Source organism: Drosophila teissieri, chromosome 2R, assembly GCF_016746235.2.
Source record: "Drosophila teissieri strain GT53w chromosome 2R, Prin_Dtei_1.1, whole genome shotgun sequence".
In the NCBI taxonomy this organism is placed as follows: Eukaryota; Metazoa; Arthropoda; class Insecta; order Diptera; family Drosophilidae; genus Drosophila; species Drosophila teissieri.
The window spans coordinates 14,861,355-14,879,971 of record NC_053030.1 but is presented as its reverse complement, the minus strand read 5'-3'; the positions used below and the strand labels follow the sequence as shown (position 1 = coordinate 14,879,971).

Here is an 18,617-nt window from a genome sequence, read left to right as displayed (position 1 = left end):
GTGTTTTCATTAAGTGTGTTGTTGTTCAAGGGGACCTTTTTTCCTTTTTTAAGTTATTTTTGATTATAAGTCCTTTGATAATTTTCTTTGCCAACTATTTTACATTTAAGTTAAACTTGCTTTCATTTTCGACAATGCACAGTGGCGACACCTATCCACTGTTATTACATACCGTATCTACATGGTGTGTAAGAAATACATGCATAGGTTCCGAAATATTCCGACAGGGGCGCTAGCTAAAGAGAAGAGAAAACAAATGCAGCTGAAATAAGGAAAAAAGTATCTGTAAGATAGCAGAAAATGTATCCGTAGAGTTCGCTCTCATACTATCTCCCGCCTCGCAAACTCAGTGGGTAAACCAAATTGTATCTGACGAGATAAGAAAGTAAATATAGGGGGACCTAGTCGAGCAAACATACCCCCTTTTGAGACGCCACTGGCTAACTGGTTTGGCTGACGATCGTGATGGTTATTATGACGATCCGCGGAGCGTAGTTAATGATCATCCACGATCCGCCGACTGGCGGCCGAGCACATTTCGGTGGCCATTGACGGCATAAAGATTCAGTTGAAGTTTTACTGTTGCCGGCTAACGTTCGAAAATCGGAGGATCGGAGAAACGCAGATAAAGATAAACTCGCCCATTCAGCCGCCTCGCTCGCACTCACACTCGCATAGTCGCAACACAGCGATACACACACACACGTGCAGTTGCACTGGTGTTGGTAATTTGTTTACAGTCGCATCGCAACAACAACAAAAGCAGTGGAGTAAAAGATAGAAAGACGAAATAATTACGAAGAGGAGGCCGATAAAAAGAAAGAGAGCTACATACGTGGAAAAGAGAAATTTCGACGTTCTAAGCCGAGTTTTAGTCTTAAACGAATAATCAGAACGAGCGGATAGACTGCAACTGGCATTATTATTGGCAATTACCACAGCTGCTGAGAAACCATGGCCAGGTAAGACCACCTCCATTTGGCTGTAAGCAACGGCTTCTGCTCAATTTTGGTTGTATTTAATTTTGGTAGCACGTTTGACAACTTTCGACCTGCTCTTTTCTTTCCTTTCCCCGCTTTCGAGCCCCTTTTGTGAGGTTAGAAAGACGGAGCAAAGTTCGAAGTACGACAAAAATGTGTTGTAAAAAACACAAGCTAAATTTACACGAATCACTTAGACTTTTCATTAGGCGGGGTTTCTGGATTCAAAACACTTACTTATCATTACTTGTGTTTTGGAACCAAAAATATTATCCACATAAGCTTGAAGTTCAGTAATGCGCTCTAACATTCAGTGGTTTAACTTCCCCAAACTTGAACTTCAAACTGCTTTAAAACTAGATCATCATTAAAAACATACTCATAATTCACACATTTAGTGGATAGGTTAAAATCCCACATACAGCCTTTGGTCTTGGGACTCAACCGAAATGTTTTAATACATAAAATAGTTGAAGCTATTGGGGTCACACTGTACTATAATTAACACCTGCGTCGGCGGCTAATTCTACTTCATTACGAGCTGACAGTGGGTCATTTGGCCGGACACTTTCCCCAGCGAGAATCGAGAATCTATCGGCTGAGACTCACCTGCCACGGGAGAACAATGGAAATTTTTCATTAACCTGCTGAAGGTGGCTGTGCATTGATAGCCAGTTGGAGAGGGAAGTGCAAACAGGGCTAGGCATTTCAATTTACTCGCTGCATCTTTGACCCTTTCGAATACCCTCTTTTCAAAACGCAAGTCGCCTTTCAGCCACATGACGTCAATGTGGCAGGGGTGGGCATGCCGGAAATCAAGCGGAAAATTACAGGTTTTGGAATCAAAAGGAACCGCATTGAAACAAGATCATTACATATTGTGGCCGTCCTGGCATCCTGACAGGTTGCACAAAACGTTTTCGGGACGAATATTAATAATAATATGCCGGAGATTTATGGCCCGTCACAAGGTTGATTGCAGTTGGTAGGGTCAGTTACTCAAAGTCGAGTGGCTTAATTGCAGAGGTGGGCAGGCATTTAAGTTTATGTGCAAGCTAATGATATGGGGGTTCTTAACGCCAGTCTGTGCGGAATGCGGTAAACTGTGGCAAATGATATCGTATTATGCAAGGCATTAAGATGCTAAGCTGGATACTTTATTACTTATTTCCTCACTTGTAGCTGCGTTCCATTAAATACTATTCTCGTACACTTCGTTTATGATATTATAAACGATAGTTTTGCGGACTTTAGGCGGACAAAACGTCCGATTTCAGATCCAAAAACGATACTTTCGGAACCCGAAATTGATTGAGTTTGCGGACCTTTTACGATATCAAATGCGGGCCGATTCCTATATCATTTGCTACTTTACGATACTTTTATAATATTATTTACGGTCCGTAATTGGTATCTTTTGCGATACTTTTATAATGTTATTTACGCTCCGTTTTTGGTATCTTTTGCGATACTTTTATAATAATAATTATATTATTTATTTGTATTTGGTATCTTTTGCGAAACTTTTATAATATTATTTAGCGTCCGTTTTTGAGCATTCAACGAACCTAGTGCGGAAACTCCGATTCGACGTCCGTATTTAATATCTTTAGCGGACATTTTTCGGATCCATCCGCATTACATCCGCTCTTTGTCTGCTGGGATGTTATTTAATTCTGTAGTAGTAGTATCAGTTCCAAGGCAAAGCAAAACCATAATTTGAAACAAATTTCAAGTAGCACTGCCACCATAAATCGGCTCGCTTAATTAACCCAGATAAGCAGCGAACTAGTCAGCTGAAAAATCTAATCGCAGCAGTTGATTTACAGCTGATAAGAAAGTTAATTTGAAAGAGTTGGCCGAAGAAAGGAGGGAATTGGAAACCTTAAGCAAAACGCTCGATGAGTTATTAGCCATTTGTGTGGATTGGGTCACCTGTCCCTTGTGCTTTTGCCTTTATCACCCTAAATTCGCTGGTCCACAAAGTGAAAGCTCAACTTGGCTTACAAGCGCGCGTTTGAACTGTGAGCCTGGCTGAAATGATGACTTGCCAATTCGCGTGTGCAAATATGAGCACCTGCAAAGGCTTCAACTGCACTTTATTTACTTGTGACGGGTCTGCAATCTCGAGGGTTTCCTTTAATTGCTCAAAAGAAAATTTGCATTTCGATTTGTTTTTTCTCTTTTTTTTGCATATTCAAATGGGGGAAATGCAAATGCAACACATATGCCGCCATCCAAATCACATTTGTTATGCAGAAATTATATCACGCATCGTTAGAGGGGAGTAAAAAGCAAAGAAATCATCTTCAATGCTCGTCATTATAAAATCATTTGGCTTAACACAAAAAAAAGTGGAGACAGCACCCGGCGATGGAGGTCATTAAAAGAGAAATGCGCCAGACTTGGCTAATTGAATGAACGTGTTGCGTGTTCGCTGGAGCCAATGCGTTTTGTAATTTGATCGAAATTGTTTGAAAATAAGTCGATAGCAAGGTGGGAATGGGAGTAAGGAGGTTTAATAAACTGTTTGCCAGCGTAAACCACTAATTTGTATTTATGGCTAAAAGGCAACGTGCTAGCTTTAAGCATCCTTAGCACTATATGACTTGAATGAATAATAACGAGACGAGTTGGTTGATAAGGGAAGAACCTCACAAAATTCGTTAGAGATCGAAAACCATGTCATAACCCATTTGACTTATCAGCTTACCCGCGCGACTAGTTTCCATCCGACTGCCCATTTCAAAGTACCAAGAAACGAGCGACACCCACGAGATTGGTTGGCACTCCGGCATTGACCCGCCCGCCGCCAGTCGACACCTGCTAGGTAATCATTAGTTGAATCAATATTAGAGGACATACAATGGGCACTTAGAACTGGGGGCCCACGAGAAAAACGGGTTTTCAGCGGTCCAAAGAGCCAAGATGCCCTGCCTCTGAGGTTTTTACGGGTGAACGAGTGTCGTAAGCAATGGTGGCTCCATTCGAGCATTTGAATGGGCGACGAGAGAAAGTTGGGTTCATCTTTTATGACGTCTGTATATTTGGTCGCATCAGTTGTATAAGCAAAGTAGACGAACTGAACTGAACTGATTGGTAAACCCTCGATATTTCAGCTCGCCCATCACAGACTTCTACGCGGGTCGCAATGTCTTCATCACGGGTGCCACGGGCTTCGTGGGCGTCACCATTGTGGAGAAACTGCTGCGCGATGTTCCCAACGTGGGCACACTGTACCTGCTGATGCGGGCCAAGAAGGGCAAGAATGTGCAGGAGCGACTGGAGGAGCTGAAGAAGAACTCCGTGTTCGACAAGTTCAAGGAGCTGCAGCTGGAGTCGCGTCTCTCCAAGATCGTTCCCATCGAAGGCGATGTGGGCCTGGATCATCTGGGCATCTCGCCGAAGGATCGCCAAACGCTGATCGAGAACGTGAACGTCGTCTTTCACTCGGCTGCCACCTTGGACTTCTTCCAGTCCCTGAAGGAGACCACCAACATCAACTTGCGGGGCACCAGGCGAGTGGTGGAGCTGTGCCAGCAGATAAAGAAACTGGATTCCTTGGTCCATGTGTCCAGCGCCTATGTGAATGCCTATCTGACCAAGGTCGAGGAGAAGCTATATCCCTCGCCCGAAGATCCCGAGAAGATCATCCAGCTCTCGGAGACCCTCAACGACGAGGCTCTCAAGGAACTGGAGCCAAAGTAAGTGATCTCTATAAACTAAACCGTTCATATTTATCAGTAATGAGTTATCATGTTCCAGACTTCTGAAGGATCACCCCAACACCTATACCTTTACGAAGCATCTGGCGGAGCACGAGGTGGCCAATGTGGCCAGTAAGTTCCCCTGCGGCATCGTCCGGCCCAGTATGAGTGAGTATTGAGTAGACTATTTATGAGCTATTTCCCATAAACTAACGCATCTTTCAAACACAACAAAGTCACTGCCGCTTGGAAGGAGCCTCTTCCCGGATGGACCATTTCGAAGAACGGTCCCCAGGGCTTCTTCATGGGCGCCTCCAAGGGCGTGCTGCGTCGCCTGCCCCTGGATCCCAGCATCATCATGGACTACATACCCATCGATGTGGTGGTCAACGGCATCATAACCACCGGCTACTATGTGAACGCGCTGCAGGCGAAAAACGGGGGACGCCCAGACGATCTGCAGATCTTCCACCTGACCTCCAGCACATACAAGCCCTTCCGATTCGAGCTGATGGCGGACAAGATCAACAGCTACCTACACGACTACCCGCTGAACAGTGCCGTCTGGTATCCCAACCTGCGCCTGGTCAAGAGCCTGTGGGTCTTCCGACTGAGCGCCATTCTGTTCCACTTCATACCTGCTATCATCCTGGATCTGGTCACCAAAATCGGAGGAGGCAGGCCCATGTAAGCATATATTGGTACATCTATTTTCTGATAACTTACATGATTTCCATGCATTCTCAGCTTGGTTCGCCTGCACAAGAACGTCTGGAACTCGCTGAATACCCTGGAAAAGTTCATCTTCACGGAGTGGCACTTTGACAGCAAGCGTCTATTGGCGCTCTCAAAAACCTTGAATATAGTGGACAAAAAGAAGTTCTTCATCGACATCGGCGAGCTGACGTGGGATGAGTACTTCGCCAACACGATCCTGGGTGTGCGCCAGTACCTCAGCAAGGAGCCGCCCAAGAACCTGGAGAAGGCGCGCCGCAAGGACAAAATGTAAGTACCCTATTTAATATCATGCAGATTCCATACTTACCCTTGTGCTTTCCAGTCTCCTGGGACTTCATGTGGCGCTGCAGCTCGCGTTTTGGTATGGAGTCTTCAAGTTTATCGTGTGCCTCACCGGAATCTCCTCGGCTAAGGCTGCTCTTGTCCTGCCCGTACTTTACTACCTGTTTGGACTGCTTTAAGAAGCTGAGCGATTTGCACCCGCAGCTCAACATTTTCTCAATGTTATTTATGCTTAATGCACTTTGTATGAGGTTTGGTTTTACAATATAAATACAAAAACAAACAGCACTTCTTTGATTCAAGCGCTTCTGCGCAAAAGTCGGGCACTAAATAATGTTTATTATAAGCTAATATAACTAATTTTGATTTTTAAGCGGGCTAAAGGGTTGAAAATGCATAAGCTTTCATTAATTAAAGGTTTAAGTTTTTGAATTTCCCACCGAACTTCCTAGTATCTGGTCACATCGCCTCTCGCGTTTAGTGTGACCTCACCAGTGCACGCCTTCAAATACCCAAGTGCATCCCAAACCCGAATCAACAGTTCCCCAACAACAACAGCAAAAACAACAGCGCACGACCAGCTGGTCCAGTGCATCCCAAACAGCTCCAATTGGCCGAAGTTGGCAGGAAAAGCGAGGGCTTTTCTCCGCACCTTGACCCATTTGGCGGACACACAAACGCCTTGCGAGTTCAGAGAAGTCATGTATTGAGCCAGCCGAGAATGCGGAGCCCAGCAACGGACAGTGAGCACTCCGAATCGGACTCGGACTCCGTCGGCTGCTCCACGGACAGCCAGTCCAGCGGATTGGGCGCGGTGCGCCACCAGCGACGGAGCACCCAGCGCACGGATGTCTTCAGCCTCAAGGCCATGGCGCCTAGGTGAGTCAGTGCTGCCACAGAGTCGGCTCTCCAGGGCGAGTCCAAAGTTCCGCCTTATCTGTAATCTAATCTGACCCTTCCGAAGGCCCAATGCCGGACCCGGCGGCTGGTTATGTCTGCTACTGCCGCTGGCCTTCGTCGTTCGCCTGTTGCACGCCACGCCGGCATGCAAGGAGCAGGCCAGGATGCAGTGGCTCCTCACGGTGGCCGCCGGCGGCATGGCCATCGAAACTCTGTGCTTCTTCATCTACGCCTTTGTGAAGACGGGCATCTTGGTTAAATGCCTGGTGAGCCTGCTGCCCGGAGTGGCCACCAGCTTGAGCTTCTACCTGCTGGTGGACACCTCGCTGACCTTCGCCATAGTCGTCGGTTTCGTGATGACCTCTGCATATCAGCAAATCTATATCTACACGCTGCGAGGCTTCCAGCGATGCTTCACCTATGGAGAAGCCTCCGTTTTTGTCCAGGGACTGGTGCTCTTCACGTTGAGTGCCATCCACCGGCTAGGTGGCTTCTTCTGCGGCGGTTCCTGGCCAAGCGATGAGTTCGAGACGCTCGACATGATCATGGTGGTATGTAGGACTATGAGTGATAAGTATAATGCTACAAGCTTTCACTAATCCGCTTATCTTGGATCTACAGAATGCCCTGTTTTGCCTGCTGCTCTTCTGCGTGGCACTCGTCCTGTTCCCATCGCTGAGGAAGCCGCTCCGCTTCTACATGTGGACGGTGCTGCTCCTTCTGGCCGTCACCTGTATGCCGGTGACGCGACCTCTTCCTCTGCTGGCACTCGTGCAGTTTCTGCTCCGGGATGGCGAGAGACTGACTATCCTGGCCTTCTACATGCTGCTGGTTGTGCTAACTTGCCTTACTGTCTCCTGGCAAATTGGCAGCTCCGCGAAGGCCAACACACGCGTGCGCAAGATCTTCCACCTGCTGATTGTTATGGTCTACATCCCCGGACTAATCTTTGAGTGCGCCCTGCTGTACTTGGCCACTGGCGTGGCGCTGGCTGCTTTTGTGGTCCTGGAGCTGCTGCGTCTGCTGAAGATTCCGCCGTTCGCCGACAGACTAGCTGTGGCCTTCAGCACATTCAAGGACGAAAAGGACGCCGGAGAGCTGGCTTTGACTCCGTTCTGCTTGCTCATCGGCTGCTCAATGCCCATTTGGATGACCCCATGTCCGTGCTCGGGCGGCAATACCCTGGCCTTGCTCTCGGGGATTCTAGCAGTCGGCGTGGGAGACACTGCAGCCAGTGTGGTGGGTTCTAAGCTGGGACGCAACAAGTGGGGAAGTAAGTATACTTACGTATTTGTCAGTCTTAACTCAAGATATTTATACTTTGAGAGACACTGCCCTTTCAATTGGTTCATCCGCATATATAAGATTCTATTTGAATACATGTGTCATACTTTCAGGATCTTCCCGATCCCTGGAGGGCACCATCGCGTTCGTCGTGTCCATTCTTATAGCCGTCTGGCTGCTGGAGACTACCGGCTTGGTGGCCATGAGCCAGGCCAAGTGGTTCGCCACCATTTTCGCAGCACTGAACTCGGCTTTGGTGGAGGCATTCACCGACCAGGTGGACAACCTGGTCCTGCCCCTGATATTCTATACCATTGTGGGCCTGGCCTAATTGTATGCTTATTGATGTAAATTAGTTATAGTGTGCATTCCTCGTTTTATTTATATATAAAATTGCGCGGTTTAACCCAGTCTAGAGAGCCCTTTGGTTCAGTATGAACCAATCAAATTGTTTAATAAGAAAGTTTATAAAACTACTTTCCTTATCACCATTCTGTAGTCGTTTTCTATGGGATTTTAAAGAAATCAACTTCTGAAAATGTCTAAACTACATTTCTAAGCAAACACTTGCACTATAAGTGGGATTATTGTTATATTATATAGGCACCTATGTATATTTACCCTCCTGAGTCATAATCATAATAATTTCATAGTTTTTCAAGTCCGACATCTACTTTGCTACTCACAAGAGCTAAAAATTAGTTCGGAATTTCCCAATAAGAATTTTAGACCATATTTCCAAAGTTTGCTTGTATATCCAATTAGAATGAGCTGGCTAACAGGGCACCCGCCGACTGTTAAGTTAACATACTCCACTCCGCGGCCGTCTAGCAGAATGTTAGCCAACACGTGGGTCCACTGTTATGGGGAAAGCAAAATCCATGAAAATAACCGCGTGAACGGCACAAAAAACACAATTCCACTTGGTTTATATAAAGTGCAAACACTGCTGATTTTTATTACGTAGAAATGGTCAACGGATGGCTGCTAGACTAGTGTGTAGACTGCCCAGTGCTGCTCCAGAACGACGCTGCTTTTCCCGCCTTGCAAGTGTGCTGCACAGAATATTCGCCCATTCAACCGCTTATTCGAAGAGAGCGAAGCCCATGTCGTCGTCCTCAGACTCGGACTCCTCCTTCTTCTCTTCCTTCTTGGCCTCCTTCTTGTCGCCACCGGCGGCGGCAGCGGGTGCGGCATCAGCGGCAGCGACGGCACCACCGCCGCCCACCGGCATCGAGGAGAGCTTCTCGCGTCCCTCCTTGATGAGGTCCTCGATGCTCTTGCCAGCCAGCTCCTTGATGACCTTGGTCAGGCGCTCAGCGTCGACCTCAATGCCCACAGAGCTGAGGATCTTCTCCAGGTCGGCGTTGGCGGGGGAGTCCTTGCCACCGAGGACGGCCAGAAGGTAAGCAGCCACGTAACGCATGTTTAAGTCTTGGGTTCTTGACACGAAACGTGAATTGGCAAAATGTACGAAAAACACAACTTTCCTTCGCAAGTTGTCGTCGAAAAAGAGGCGGAAGTCAGTGTGGCTGCGCGCTCAAGGCTCGAAAATACCAGCTGCGCCATAAATACCAAAATATACCATGTCTGATGCTGGCAATGCCCCTAATGAACCATTTTATCGATAAGTAATTATAATTTTTGCCTCTCAAATACAATTTTTAGCAATACAATTCGGTTGAATTATTTGTGTGCTTTTTATCTTTATATTTGTATGACTAAAAAGTATTTATATCAGCAAAATAATATGACCGTTTTCACAGCATGGAAATCCTATCATTTGCAACAGTGGGTTGTGAACTTGGCTATCGTAACAGTGGGATTTGCTTCCCTTTTACAGTTGGTTAAACTTAAATGTATCTAGGCATGAACTCTTAGTTTAGTATTCCAAGTAATTTTAAATTTCAGCTTTACTGTAATAACTTTTTAATATCACACTTAGCATTGACATACACCAATTGAATCGGTTCTGTTAAGTGTGGTGTGAACGACTGTTAAGTGCTAGTAAGAGAGCAAAATGAGAGTGATCGTAAGTTAAGAGACGGAACTAAAGATGGGCAAAGTTAACTTCTCGTGCGATAGCTTATCGATGGTTAACATTGCGATGTTTTTAACAGTGGACTTTAGTTGTTATTTTTACATGTACATACTTTAACTATCATAAAATTCGAATAGGCTTCAAACTTTAAAAATTAAATTATTTTTTAGAAGTTTATCAAGAAATTGGATATCTCAGATATTTTAATGCTAACAATTTTAATTATTCTTTAAGACCCCTTCAAGTGTAAATCGCACGCCGAAATAAATTGGAGACAAGAAGACATGAGAGCACTCAAATTGTATGCTGTATATATAATTGCATATATAAATGATTGTTGTTGTACAAAATTTTGAAATTGTATAATGCATTCCTGAACTTTGTGTATCACATTTCGATTTGGAGGGCCCCAAAACGCCCTCGAGAATCGCTTCACATGTAATGGTCATCGGCAGTTAGTTGATCGGCAGTAGAATTCACACGACGCGACAATGATTTTTACACTTAGCTTACGACTACAAACATATTAAGGTATTGTTTACTTCGTATATCCGTAACCGGATATCCGTATCCGTAACCGTATCCGGACACAATAACTGGACTGTCGCGAAAAAATAAACAAAGTGCTTCACTGCACTTAAAGGAACATTGTAACAAGAACGAAGCGCGGCCGCAATGATCAGTCCACTTCCACTCTCCATCACTATCCACTATCCATTATCCTTCTGGGCTGCAGGACTATAGGGGCTCCTGCTGGAAGTAGTCGTGCTCCAAGCAGGCCAAGGCGGATGGTCGCAGATGGAGGTCGTAGGAAAGCATTTTCTGGGGGAGGAACAAAGGGTATGCGTTAGTCTAGATGCGAGTACTCATACTCATTTACACTCACATTCAGCAGATCATCGGCGTACTTGCAGAGCTGTGGGCAAAAGTCTTTAGGTCTCTTTGGATGCCGCTGGGGAAAGTGTTCCAGGGCAACGGAAATGGTCTGCGGCCACTGCTGTTCGGTGGGTCTGCCAGTGAGTCTGCGAAAGATCCCATATATACAATCAAATCTTGGATATGGGAGGACTACGAGGCACTTACTCGAAGATGCGGTCCAGCTGATTCTTCTCGGAGGTGCCAGGGAACAGAGCGCGCCGGTTGAACATCTCGAAGATGATGCAGGCGGCACTCCAGATGTCCACGGTGCTGTTGTAGGGCTGGGCGAGGAGGACTTCGGGTGCGCGGTACCACAAGGTGACCACCACGGAGGTGAGCTTCATCTCCGATCCGTACGTCTTGGCCAGGCCAAAGTCGGCGATCTTAAGGTGGCCCTGCGAGGAGACCAGCAGGTTCTGCGGCTTCAGATCCCGGTGGATGATGCGGTGTGAGTGTAAGAAGTCCACACCGGTCAGCAGTTCCCTCGAAAGGCGCTGTAAGCATCACATATTATAATATATTATAGAGCATATTATAAAGTTTTATGATCTCACCTGAATTGTGGGCGGCGACATGCCCGACTTGGGCAGCCTATCTATCAGATCCGAGAGATCCTGCTCCACATGCTCGAACACCAGCAGAATCAGCAGTTGGCCGTCGCGCTCCAGGAACTGGCATACTTCGTACAGTCTGTGGAGAAAAGGAGGGGAAGAGCATCTGTATGTTTAAACTGTGTGCGACAGAGTGAGACGTGAAATGACTGTGGGGAAATGTTGAGAGATATAGAAAATGTGTTATAAAATGCTGCTGGCTCTGGTGGCGCCATCGGCCATACTTTGCTCGTTTCGGGAACTACGCGAAGCACTCGCGACAAACACATGCGCACATGGCGATCGAAGAGGCAAAGAGAGCGCAGTAAGAGCGGCTGAAGATCGTTTTCTGCCAGCGGCAAAATGTTAAAAGGTAACAGAGCAGAGCTACTTTAGCATTCTGTTATGCTATAAGTAAGGCAGTTATTTTAACATTGCCTTTGAATTGCTTAAAGCTGCGCATTTTTTTTGAAGCCATCAACAGTTTCACTTTCTGTGGCAACTTGCACGCTGGACTTGTGTAAATTCAGTTAAATACTTAAAGGCAATTTTACCAATGATTTCTTCTTTTGCCAGTCTGTTCCCCTCCAACCGCTAAAAAATACCTTTGGCTCCGAACAAAATAACAGCTGCAACATTGTAGCCATCTGCAACTTAACTTAACATTCTGTTGCGCGAAATCACTCTCTCTCTCTCTCTCCTTGTACATACGACATTCGGACACTGTCGCGCTCTCTCGCTGCTAAAGCGCTGCTCAAGCGAGAGCGCAGATCGATAACGGCGACAGCAACATGTGGTTATCGACCTCTGTTAATTCAAATCGCTAACGGCCGCAGCAAATGACTAAACGCCAATACAAAAAAACCCCAACTGCAGTGACGACTGCGTTATCAGCGGGAGCAGAGTTGCTTGACTGGCATATGCCAGAAGCGTGGGCGTTCTGAAGGGGGCGAGGGGCCTTGGAGTCGTACAGCTCCCCGCTTCGCCTTCCAAATCGACTGAATATTACGGCTATACCGTGCAAAGATAACCAGAAGCGCACTGACATTGCGAATCGGCTCTTTCTAAATTACTTTTTCAAATAGTTGGGGCGCCACTTGGCCCCAATGGCGCGTGATAACACATCACAAACAGCCCCCTAAACAGCAATGTGCAAGCGATTTGATCTACAAAAAGCACGTAACTCCCTCTGGCACCTGAGGCACCTGGCATACTCACTTGACAATATTCGCATGATTGCTGGCATTCAGCTGCTTCAGCAGCGAGATTTCGCGCAGTGTGGACATGGGCACTCCATTCTCGTTCAGCGATATGCGCACCTTCTTCAGCGCCACAATGTTCCCGGTGATCACATCCCGGGCTCTGTAGACCGTTCCATAGGCACCTGATGAGTACAAATCAAACACAAAATCGGATCAGAATCGCGCATCAAATGCTAATCAGACGCGAAAAGGCGCACAAAACGGGTGGGGAAAAAACGCAAAGGCAAGGCCAGATAAGAAAGAGTGCCTAAAAGTGGCGAAAATTCGCACAAGGTACGAAATAAAAGTGGGAATAAAAGGCCAAAGTCAGCTGTGCCGATAAGATGGGCTAGAAATGCCAGAAATGCCCGCTGATTGCAGATATCTACCCACTATTCCTTTTCCTACTCATATTCCTATTGCAGAAATCAGAGAGGCACTGAGAGAAAAGCTGCTCCAACTTCGATCATCAATTTGGCATCGATGGGCATAACAAAGGGGCCACTTAGCTTCGACATATCATTATGGTATATTTATACTTTTCATATTCATCATTGTATTTTTAGCCTTGCGATCGAAGCGATTGAAAGCGGTAGCTGAAGAACTCTTTACAAAGGCCTCGCATAATGAATAATGAATGATACCATCATGTAGATGCTTCTATGTTCTTTCCAGACTGCTGCCTTTATATTATGATCCGCAGAATGAGTAAACAAGGGCATATTACCCCAGGAATCGTACTAATATGGTTACTCTTAATGCATAAACTAGCCAGCATTATACACTCGAAATGAGTCAAAATATTGCACGAAATTCAGACTACTTATCGCATAGAAAATGCGTACACACATGCGACATGAAATACTGCGGTGTGTCAGGTACGAAGTGATCTTCATATTTGCCATGTGCGCGGAAGGAGAAAGCGGACAAGAGACGAGCAATTCCCAATCAGAATCAAATGCCAGCGACTAAATGTTGTCACCGGAAATTTATCACCCGTACGGACAAACGGACGGACGGACGGACAGACGGCGAGCGAACGGACAGACGGACAGAGACATGCGTGGGGAGGAAAGCGAGCAGACACCGGCTATTTCGGTTGACACTGACATACAGATACAGATACAGATACAGCAGATACAAATACAGCAGATACAGATACAGATACAGATAGAGAAACAGATACCCGAAATAAATGGCACTGGGGAGGTGGGAGGGAGGTTTTCCCTGGGGTCTCTGCCTCCAGACCGACCACCTGGCTTGTGCACTGTGCCGCTGTTGCGACAGTCACCACACAAGGCCGAGAGCTCGACTTTGCCATCGACTCGTTTGCGACGTCGGCTAGCCAGTAGCTCTCCATTTGGAATTGTCAAAAAATATACAAATATACAAATAAACTCGAAAATTGCGCACAGAAAACAAAAACCCAAAAAACACAAAAACCAAGCAGCAGCAACAATGAGAGCTTGGAGCGAAAGCGAATGGCAGGGGGCAATAATTGAATGAATGCGCACAGACAGCCGAAAACTTAAGACTGTGTGTGTTGTATAACAGATGAAATGCCACTGGTTGCGCGGTGGTGAAGGGGTAAGGGGTAGGGGAAGGGGAAGGGCTTCATGAATGGTTTACCTTCCGGCATTTAGCCCCCTCCCCCAACCAGCCCCTCTGCCCCATGACTCGCGTGAAAACCAGTAACAACATCCATCATTAGCATTCGCTCAATGACGCAATTGATTTGGGCTTTATTTACAGCGAACAAGCGATCGTAATTGCTGCCCCCAAGAAAACCAAGACCATGGGCCACTTGTTCGATCGTCGATCTGGAATCGATTTGTGTTCAGTTCACCTGATGGGGCAGAAACACGTGGTCTGCCGAGAGAGTGAACCGAAAAGTATGCAGGAAAAAGGTGAAGGCGCTGAAACAGGGGAGTTTTTCATGGTCATCACATCCCATATTTCCCCTTTTCGCCGATTTTCCACGCTCCATTAGTCTTGGCTGCCAAAGCGTTCGGTCAAGTGCACTTGCCAAATGCGCTACAAACTCATTTCAGTGCGGTGTATCAGCTTCATAATGAAAGCGGGACTCCTAATAGGTCATAAATAAATGTAAGCCGTAGCAAAAGCAAATAGTAAAACCAATCTTGTAGGCAAACTAAAGTGAAATCGTTGGGAAGACGGAGCCCCCTTTGAAGCGCCGACCTATCCCAACAACAAAGCATCCAGTAACACATACCATATACCTCATACCACAAAGCACTACCACTACCACACACCACTTGCTACTACCATCTAACTGGGAAAAGCGCTCACCTTCGCCGATGATGTTCAGCTCCTGGTAGTTGAAGGGATCGCCGTCGCCGAACTTCTTCCCCTGGGACATTTTCTGCCGCTTCAGCTGGCGTGAGAGGGACATGTAGCTGGATTTCCACGCGTTACTCCGTATTCCTCTGATATTCCGGTTATGTGACACCTTTGGTTCACCGTTAATTGCACCAACTGGAAGTGAAGGGGTGTTTGGTCTCTGGTTATCGATCTGCGAGTCGCGTATCGATATGTCCTTGCGATAGTTCACACACACAGAGAGAGAGGGAGAGAGGAAGAGTGCGAGCGAGGGAGAGGGCGGGCCTTACCTGATTCCATACCTGTTGCTTTTCTTTTTTTCTAGATAGCCCCGAAACTGGCGATAAAGACTGGTGTGACAGGTGCTAATGGGCCCGAAAAAAAAAACAAAAAAAAAACACAAAACTAAAAAGTCTGGCTATATGCTCTGCTATGCTTTTCTATTTTCTATCTCCGAGAACTGAGAACCAAGAACCAAGAATCGAAAACCGAGCAGCGAAACACATGGACAACTACAACTAGCGGCGGTCGTTGAACCGCGTTTAGTGTTTTCGTCCATTTGTACACACTGTAGTTGTAGTTTTTTATTTTTTATGTGTAACCGATCGCAGAACGCCAACACTAGTTATGATTAATTCATGTTCTTTTTTCTCTGCGTGCTGCTGCTCGCCGTCTCCCTTTTGCCGCCTCGTTCGTGCATCCTGTTACTCTCGCTTGGGGATGACTGTGGACGCCATACTGGTGGTCTACTGTCGTGTTGGGAAAGTTGGGAAAGTGTGAAAGTGGCTAGCCTAGTCGCTCTTATCTGAAGTGCTACCACTTTTCTGCCAGTGCACGGCACAGGCACCGCACAAAAAGAACCCGAATATTTTGTTGCTGCCATTTGTCAATTAATTCTAATCGCGAGACAGGCGCAACAACAATAACAAACGACAACAGGCAACAAGAATAACAGCAACAGCAACAGCACAAACGTTATGACAAAGAGAGTGGGTAGAATTCGCGGAAAGCATTGGGAATTGGCATTACGAGGTGTATAAATCTGAAATAGTTATTGGTTTTTGTTGCACTAATCTTCGCCCCCTCTCTTCCACTCTTCCTCCCTCGCTCGCTGTGTGTGTGACCGTTCTGCTGATAAGGAAACTATGGGCTTCGCTTTACTTTTTTTCCGGTGTACTCCAATGCCAATGTTGCCGTGGTCGGCTTTTGTGCGAAATATTAGTTAAATATTAAAAAAATGTGTTTTTTATTTGCCCAGAGACTCGCACTCACACACACGCACGCCGCTAAGTGATCTTCACACACACGCACACACACACACACAAACCGGGTGGTAAACACACACAGACGCAGGTATATATGTGTTCATATACGATTTTTATTCGCCTTGACGAAATTGAAATTTTGACATTTGTTGATAATCCAGCAAGAACCGCACGAACAGAGTAACGCGACACGAATTTCGGTGCGAACACGGTCAGTTGCGCGGCAGCAGCACTTTAATTAAGTTTTTAAAACAGCGATTTATAAATTTTTACCAATATTCGTAAGAACTGAAATTGCATGAAATGTTGAAGTGCTCTCTGAAAACAGTTTTAAGCGATTACGATATTCGCGGCGGCGAATAACAGCGGTTTCTCTTGGCCTGCTATCGCGCGCTGTTGGCCCACAGACGGCGGCTAACAGTGCGCTGTAGCCGGCAAATCGGTTAACCGTTAATTTCGAAATTGTTATCTGCGACCGTTAGTGATTCAAATTGTTGCACTCATTTCGATCGTTTTTTTTTAAGTGTGGCTTGTGTTATTTGAAATGTTGTTCCACTTTGATAACATAAAATAGTGCACAACAACTGTTATTGAGTTCTGGTAACATGCCCTCATTTTTGATTATTCTGTTAATAAAAAGTATACTTTTCAAAAATATTTACTTTATTTATTTATTTTTCTTAAAAAAAAGTTTAATGCTTAAAAGTGCAGTGTTCGATTTAATATCGTGAACAAATTATATTTAAGGAATACAATTAGAAGCTCTTAACACGTGTGTCATTGACTTTTAGCTGTTATTTTTTATTATTTCTTGGATTGGTAAACTTAAATTTTAATTACCTAGCAAAATACGAATATTCTCGAATTAAGTGCTTAAATTATGAAGATTGGAGCCATAAATAAATTTGCACTCAACGCGGCGATAAACTCACTCATTGAATGTATAATTTATTGACATTAGTTGAATGTCGAAAGTTACTCAAGCAGCTGTGAGTGGAAGCGTTGCCTTTGAATTTCAACAGTCTGGCAGCGCCGCTTGATTCGAATTCGAATAAAGCTCGATCAGTGACCCGCGTAAATTTGAAAACAAACATTGTGAAACGCACAACCTCATCAATGATGTTACCAATTGGATTGGCGAAAATTTCCATGTTTTTGGGGAAAAAGCGCCATTAATTAGTGGCCAAATCAAATTAGAGCACGGTGACGAAGTCAGCCAAGTGTTAATTACCATTAATATCAGTATGAGTATCACTGAGTATCTGTGAGTATCAGCATCAGTATTAGTTTTAGGCACCTAAAGTATGCATGACGTACGCCAGTGCGGCTCAAAGTGAAAGGGCAAACAGAGAATGCGAATGCGAGTATACAGGACGGATGTGGTTGGTGGGAAATGGAAATATCACTTTCCCAAGCAGGCGGAACGTGCCCCTTTCTCACCTTTGGGGATTGTGGATTGTGGTGATTCAATTGCTGCAGCCCATCTTGGCCACTTAGCACCTCGGTGAGTCGTACTCCTCCGCGGAAGTCAACGCCCAGCCGTGGAGCATACCTCTTCCAATTAGAACACCTGCATTTCCGATTCGAGCCCAACTGATTCATTCGCTTTTCCCAGAAAACATGGATCATGAATCTATAATTAATGCTAGCTGATTTCTGGGAATCATCATCATCTTCTTGGCTTTCAGACACTTAACAACCAAATCTCGAGGAAGCTGCCATCGGTTAAGCTACTTAATTGGAATTAGTTATACTTATAGATGTATAGCACCTTGCCGGAATAATGGCATAATGGGATTATGTGTACCGTTAGGATCCGGTCGGATCCGAAATTCACCGATCAGCGATCGCCAATACCAATCACCGAATAGACGCAAGTCGCTGATAAGTATTTTTATTTTGTTTTTCACTCTCTGACATTTTGGCGGCCTGTGACGACGGCGCTTATCGTCTGCCGATTAATCTTATTGCGTTTCAAACCGGCTGCGAGCGAACAAAACTAATTAAATGATATTTATTGTACAAATATTATGGGCAAAATGGTTTCGTTTTGGCTAAAAATACGCAAGAAAATGCCAAATCGACCGCTGCAAACAAACAAACAAAGAGCCCCAAATGAAACGCCGTTCTGAGCTGAGCTGAGTTGAGCTGAAGTGAGCCCGTTTTTCGGGGGTGTTGACGGGCAATTTGGCTAAATGTTAGCCAATTGAATAAATCAGCCAGCAGCAGTCTGCCGAGGCAACCGGTTGGCCATTGACACGGCCGCGACGAGTCCAAATCCGAGTCTTGAAATCGATGAAATCGATCTAATGCCACTTGGCCAACAACGTC

At 45.7% G+C, this 18,617-nt stretch overlaps 4 protein-coding genes across 5 annotated transcripts; 2 read left to right on the top strand and 2 right to left on the bottom strand.

Moving 5' to 3' along the window:
• Positions 1-581: 581 nt before the first annotated feature.
• LOC122613160 (putative fatty acyl-CoA reductase CG8306) lies at positions 582-5,990 on the top strand. Its single transcript, XM_043787199.1, has 6 exons — positions 582-962; positions 4,100-4,684; positions 4,746-4,855; positions 4,924-5,374; positions 5,435-5,692; positions 5,748-5,990. The coding sequence occupies exons 1-6, from the start codon at positions 955-957 to the stop codon at positions 5,884-5,886; spliced, it is 1,551 nt and encodes a 516-aa protein (XP_043643134.1). The 5' UTR covers positions 582-954; the 3' UTR covers positions 5,887-5,990.
• Positions 5,991-6,256: 266 nt separating this feature from the next.
• Positions 6,257-8,382, top strand: LOC122613431 (dolichol kinase). Its single transcript, XM_043787609.1, has 4 exons — positions 6,257-6,586; positions 6,672-7,158; positions 7,229-7,880; positions 8,005-8,382. The coding sequence occupies exons 1-4, from the start codon at positions 6,429-6,431 to the stop codon at positions 8,220-8,222; spliced, it is 1,515 nt and encodes a 504-aa protein (XP_043643544.1). The 5' UTR covers positions 6,257-6,428; the 3' UTR covers positions 8,223-8,382.
• Positions 8,383-8,814: 432 nt separating this feature from the next.
• Positions 8,815-9,418, bottom strand: LOC122613413 (60S acidic ribosomal protein P2). The gene has a single exon (XM_043787571.1). It carries the CDS (start codon positions 9,315-9,317, stop codon positions 8,976-8,978), a length of 342 nt encoding a protein of 113 aa, XP_043643506.1. The 5' UTR covers positions 9,318-9,418; the 3' UTR covers positions 8,815-8,975.
• A 799-nt stretch (positions 9,419-10,217) lies between these two features.
• Positions 10,218-16,674, bottom strand: LOC122613328 (cyclin-dependent kinase 4). Of its 2 annotated transcripts, none has more exons than XM_043787454.1 (7): positions 16,560-16,674; positions 14,992-15,177; positions 12,659-12,824; positions 11,405-11,540; positions 11,016-11,344; positions 10,819-10,954; positions 10,218-10,754 (listed from the first exon to the last, which is right to left on the bottom strand). In XM_043787454.1, the coding sequence occupies exons 2-7, from the start codon at positions 15,092-15,094 to the stop codon at positions 10,671-10,673; spliced, it is 954 nt and encodes a 317-aa protein (XP_043643389.1). In that variant the 5' UTR covers positions 15,095-15,177; positions 16,560-16,674; the 3' UTR covers positions 10,218-10,670. The 2 variants fall into 2 exon arrangements, with proteins under 2 accessions (XP_043643389.1, XP_043643388.1); XM_043787453.1 differs by having other exon boundaries at positions 16,183-16,606.
• Positions 16,675-18,617: the final 1,943 nt, after the last annotated feature.